General features: G+C 47.0%; 1 protein-coding gene across 1 annotated transcript in view; it reads left to right on the top strand.

The window, feature by feature from the left end:
* Positions 1-5,580, top strand: part of lama1 (laminin, alpha 1) — a gene marked incomplete at both ends in the record, with an annotated part of 40,945 nt that extends 35,365 nt beyond the window's left edge. The window contains 8 exons of the mRNA XM_080793826.1: positions 297-471; positions 1,241-1,347; positions 1,958-2,147; positions 2,868-3,023; positions 3,761-3,914; positions 4,147-4,304; positions 4,589-4,802; positions 5,426-5,580. Coding sequence (XP_080649952.1) covers positions 297-471; positions 1,241-1,347; positions 1,958-2,147; positions 2,868-3,023; positions 3,761-3,914; positions 4,147-4,304; positions 4,589-4,802; positions 5,426-5,580 — 1,309 coding nt within the window. The remainder of the gene's footprint in view (positions 1-296; positions 472-1,240; positions 1,348-1,957; positions 2,148-2,867; positions 3,024-3,760; positions 3,915-4,146; positions 4,305-4,588; positions 4,803-5,425) is intronic.
* Between the last annotated feature and the right edge of the window lie 320 nt (positions 5,581-5,900).

Raw genomic sequence — 5,900 nt, 5'->3', positions numbered from 1 at the left:
GTTTTAATTCAGAAGCCAGGTGAACATGAACAACTTAAAACAGACTGAGACAGGTGACAGGATACAATGACTCAACAAGGGCTGACTGGGTAACAAGACTGGTGAACACACGAGGGTTGATTACAAAATGAGACACAGCTGGAGCAAACAAACATAGAACCAAGCAAACTAGACCAGGGAACAAAACGTAGAAATGCAAGACCTAGACTGTACAATAAATGACAAAAGTCTGTGACTGTGACAGTCTTGTCTTGTCTGTCTGTCCATGATTGATTGATTGATTGCTCTCCCCCCAGGCTCGTCGACCTATCGGGAGCGGTCAAATATGAGGGCGCCGTGCTCGACCGCTGCGTATTGGAGGAGAGGGACAGCGGGGCGGTGCTTCCCGACGACCCGGAAGCGGAACCCACTCCCGACCCCATCCCTCCCCCTCCCCCTCAGCTGAGCGCGCTGACGCCGGGAGCGCTGACGGTAAGACGCCCGTCCGTCCGTCCGTCCGTCAGACGCGCTCGCCATGTCGCCTCATGTCCAGAGGACGACATGGCGATCTTTAGAACCGCCGCACGGAAAAACTCTCGATAATCGCTTATCGCTGAGATTTGTTTTTATTTATCGTGAAATTGTTGCCTTCGTCGTTCCCTCATTTCCCTGGACCCGAGTTGTCTCTTTTGTTATTGGAAAATAGGGGGGTGGGGCCAGTGCTTAATTTGTAAATCAACAGGTGTCCCGGAGAGCACATGTTCGTGCATGTGCACACAGGAGCTCACGATAATGTTGGGCTCGGGGATAGAGTGCTCTCGCGTGAACTGAAGTCACTGAACGATGATGGAAGAGGTGCGCGTCAGTGTATTGTCGGCGGCGTTTTGCCGTGTGTGATTTATTGTTAAACCCATTCTGGGCGGGAACCCCTTTTGGTGTTTTCAGGATTATGCTTATACTTTAGCTATTGAAAAATAGCAGATCTACAAGCTTGTAGGTCTGGTATGTTTTGAAAAGTCGTGAAAATGTGCCGCAAATATTTCAGAGCGAACATTTTTAACTAAAATATTGGCATCTGGGGGCGTCCCTGGAACTACATATTTTGAGATGGGGGTCCGTGGCCCAATAGAGATAATTCTGGGGGTCCTTGACATGAAAAAGGTTGAGCACCACTGACACAGAAACATGGCTTTTTCAGAAAAATGGTAGGATTTAAACGCTCTGACTTTTAACGCATGGATATCGCTGCTTGTCTCTCCAGTGTGCCTCAGGGGTGGAGCCTAGCTTCCTGTCATCGGCCAAGCAGTTTGGTTTGTCCAGACACAGTCACATGACCTTCACCATCGACCCCAACACTATACGCAAGAGGTAAGCGCGCACGCACACACACACATACGCACGCATGCACATTGCACGCACACACGCAAGCACGCCACACACACACACACACACACACACACACACACACACACACACACATGCTCTTACTCTGTTTCATGGAAGAACTAGTCTCTCCGTCTCTCTCTCGCCCTTTCTCTGGGGTCATCCCTATGTTCCCCAGGTTAGGTTTCTGGTTTAAGGACTTGTACTATACTATGTATAATATTATATGTACAGTATATATTAAGTACAGAACAAAGAATGTTTGAGTCTGAGCAATTGTGTTTATAATGTTAATTTCTGAGTAGATTTTTTGTTGGCTAAGATTTAAGTACTAGCCTAGGCAGGCCTAAAGTTCAATGGATTCTTCTAAGACTAGAGCTTAAATCGGAATTTGCTACTTAAGACTAAGTTAAAATACTTTCTTACTAGAATTAAGTGGGGAACAAAGAACCTCTTTTTGCATGGTGGGGAACATAGAACCTGGGGAACATAGGCACGCTCCCCTCTCTCTCTCTCTCTCTCTCTCTCTCTCTCTCTCTCTCTCTGTTTGTTTTTGAGCGACTCTGTTCCTCTGCTTCCCTTCCCGCCTGTATAGTTTCTCGCTCGGCCTGTCTCTGCGCACGCGCGCCGACAACGGCCTGATCCTCTACCTGTCCAACGGGAACCACATGGACTACGCCATGGTGCAGCTGGTGGGAGGGAGGCTGGTGTTCACCGTGGGCCTGGGGAAAGGGCCGGCCTCCGTCCGCTCGCCTGGCGCCATCAACGACGGCCAGTGGCACACCGTGAGTCCATTGTTCTGTTCTGACCCATTTTTGGGGGCCGGGGAACCCCTTTTTGGTGTTTTAAAGCATTATGTTAGTGCGGCACCGAGTGCCGCGCTACGACCTTGTAGGTCTGCTATTTTTTTGAAGAAATCGTGAAAATGTGTCGCAAATCTTTGAATATGTGTTCTTTCAGAGCGAACGTTTTTTTTATTTCAACGTCAGGCCTAAATGGGCTAAGCATTATGTTATGCTTTAGCTGTAGAAAAATAGCAGACCTACAAGCTCGTAGCGCGGCACCGAGTGCCGCGCTACGACCTTGTAGGTCTGCTATTTTTTTGAAAAATCGTGAAAAACGTGGCGCAAATCTTTGAATATATATATTCTTTCAGAGCCAATGTTTTTAACTCAAATCCCTTCTTCTGGGAGGGGTCCCTGGAACAACATAATTTTCAGATGGGAGGGGGGGGGGGTCGGCGGCATGCTACATATAATTCCGGGGGTCCTTGACATGAAAATGTTTGAGATCGACTGACACAGAAAGATGAGGTTCAGAAAACTGATCAGAATCTGATCTCAGGTCAGAATGGAAAACTGTCAGGACGTAGAAGACATTTTTAGAATCTGATCTCAGGTCAGAATGGAACACTGTCAGGATGTAGAAGATATTTTTAGAATATGATCTCAGGTCAGAGGTTCTAAGCGTGACGTGTTGTGTGTCGTTGCGTCCTCCTCATGCAGGCGGTGCTGGAGCTGTCCAGGAAGTCCATCGGCCTATCGGTGGACGGGGGCGGGGCTTCGGACGGCGTGCCGGTCAAAGGGAACACGCTGGACGTCAGCAGCACCTTGTACCTGGGAGGGATCCCCCAGACGCACACTACCAAGCGCACTGGCAACGTAATGCACGCACACACACAGTCACACACACACACACACACACACACACACACACCCACACACACACACACACACACACACAGTCACACACACACACACACACACACACACCCACACACACACACACACACACACACGCACACACACAGTCACACACACACACACACACACACACACACACACACACACACACACACACACACACAGACACAGACACGCACAAAAAACTTGCAGTAATCCTGGTCACTAAACTGCCTCCCCCTGGCCAGCCGGGGCGCCTGATGGAGGGGAAAATAACTGGTTGGAATAACGTGTTCCTTCCACGCGCTACGTCCAACCAGGGAAACTCCCCCCCTGTCAGGTGTAAAGGAGCAACTTGGACACTCAGGCATGAAAGAAGCATGAGTTCAAGTCCGTTGCTCTCCCCTTGTCCCCCATATATGGGGACTAGGTTGGTGGATTAGATGATTGACACAGGGGTGAAAAATGGGTTACAAAATCGTGGGATAAAAAATATATATATATAAAAAAAAAAAAGACACACGCACACGCACACACACACACACACACACACACACACACACACACACACACACACACACACTACCAGACGTACTGGAAATGTAATGCCTGACACGCACACATGCAACTACAAAATGCACTGGCAATGTTGACACACATTTATCATATTTTTGTTTTTCTTTTGTAATCAAGTATCTCTCTCTCTCTGTCTGTAGGTCAGTCATAGTCTCTCGTCCTGTGTGCGTTCCGTCACTTTGGGAGGGGGTGAGTTAGATCTCTCTAGCCCCGCCTCCCAGCACCACACCACTTCCTGCTTCACCAACCAACAGACAGGAAGTTACTTCAACGGCTCAGGACACGCTATGCTCGGTATGTGACACGTGTGTGTGTGTGTGTATTGTTTGCGTTAACACCTCATATAATTGTTTTATTAAAATAATTTAAATAAATTGCAATTTAAATAAACAATGCAACAGTCAATCTACAAATGTAATATTAATTGTATTTAATAATATATTGTGTGTGTGTGTGTGTGTGTGTGTGTGTGTGTGTGTGTGCGTGTGTGTGTGTGTGTGTGTGCGACGTGCGTGCGTGTTTACAGTGCGTGATGGTTACAAGGTGGGCTCTGATATGACGGTATCTCTGGAGTTTCGAACGAGCCAATCAGAAGCCGTTTTACTGAGCCAATCAGAAGCCGTTTTACTGGGCATCAGCAGCGCGAAGGTGGATGCTATTGGACTAGAAATTGTCAACGGACAGGTAAGCTGTCTATTGGTCAACTCGGCTCTAATGTGTTTACTGTATATACTGTATATATATAAATGTATGGAAAACTGTCAGGGAAATATCACGGCCCTCGTACGCATTAGAAGGACATTATATTTCTGACAACCAGTTGATAGCCAATGGTATGTTGTTGTTGAAACGTAGGATGGGGAATGGTGTCATTTTGATAGAAAACATAAAAAAGTTATTTACAGCAAAGTAATCTCTCTCTGTCTGTCTGTCTGTCTCTCTCTCTCTCTCTCTCTCTCTCTCCGCAGGTGTACTTCAATGTCAATAACGGAGCAGGCCGCTTGTCTGTGCGGTCGGCTGGTCAAGGGGTGTGCGACGACCTCTGGCACCACCTGGTGGCCACGAAGACCAAGCACAGGCTGAGCCTGTCGCTGGACGGAGTGACAACGCACACACTCAACCCTCACCCACAATCCACCTCTGCAGAGACCAACAACCCCGTTTACCTGGGAGGATACCCAGGTAGAGCACGCACGCACACACACACACACACACACACACACACACACACACACACACACACACACACGTTTTCATTCAAAGGATCTTTATTGGCATGAGAAAACATACTTTTACATTTCCGAAACAAGTGTCAAAATATAATAAAAAACGTTGACAATGGGGAAAATATATACAGTTGGAGTGGGTATACGTATAGCTTTGTGTAAGCAGAGCAGGCTATAAACAAATAGACACATAGCACACACCAATGCTGTTGGGCAGAAACATTGTAAGAATGAATTCCCTACTTTGTCGTCATGCCACAGCAGCGCACATGCCAATATACAGCAGCTGATCTACAAGCTCACAACACACCGCGATGTGACGCATTAATTGTTAGCTTGTGGATCTGCTACTCTCTATAAGAGAAAGTGGTATAACGCGTGCAGGTGGGTTTTACACATGTTGAACCAATGAAATGTATTCTTAACAAGAGCTTGTGATGAAATACTGTAACTAGATTTTTTTTCCCCCATTCCTGAAATAGTAAAAGTTTTGGACAGGACACCGACAGTGACGATATGCTATGATTAGACATCATATTAAACAGTGTCCCCTATCTGTCTGTCTCTCTGTCTGTGCAGGTGGAGTCCGACAGAACTGTCTGTCGCCATCTACTTCCTGGTTCAAAGGTTGCATGAAGGACGTGCGTCTGGTGAAAGGTCACGTGACCCAGGAGTTGGACCTGAGTTCAGCTTACAGCCTATCAGGAGTCACAGCTGGTGCCTGCCCTGCCTAGCAACGCCAACACCCTCTTCCCATTGGTCGAGACATTTACCTTGTAGCCTAGCCCTCTTCCTGTAGATACAGACGATATAGATACAGCCCCGCCCCGAACCTCACATTGGCCTCAGTTTCATGCACAAAATGTATTCAGATTCATACCCAACTGTTTACATGGAACCTGAATACAAGTATTCCTATTCCTCAATTGTTAACATGACCAAAGCATTCATTCGGAATATAACTTTGGACTATAGAGATGGCCAACCCATAACCGTTATCCCTTAAGAAATGAATAGCCGACAGCTATTATTTGATAAAATATAATACAAATCT

Source organism: Protomyctophum bolini, assembly GCF_963924005.1.
Source record: "Protomyctophum bolini genome assembly, chromosome: 21".
Taxonomy (NCBI): domain Eukaryota; kingdom Metazoa; phylum Chordata; class Actinopteri; order Myctophiformes; family Myctophidae; genus Protomyctophum; species Protomyctophum bolini.
The sequence above is the reverse complement of the archived record's forward strand: the minus strand, read 5'-3'. Positions and strand labels throughout refer to the sequence as shown.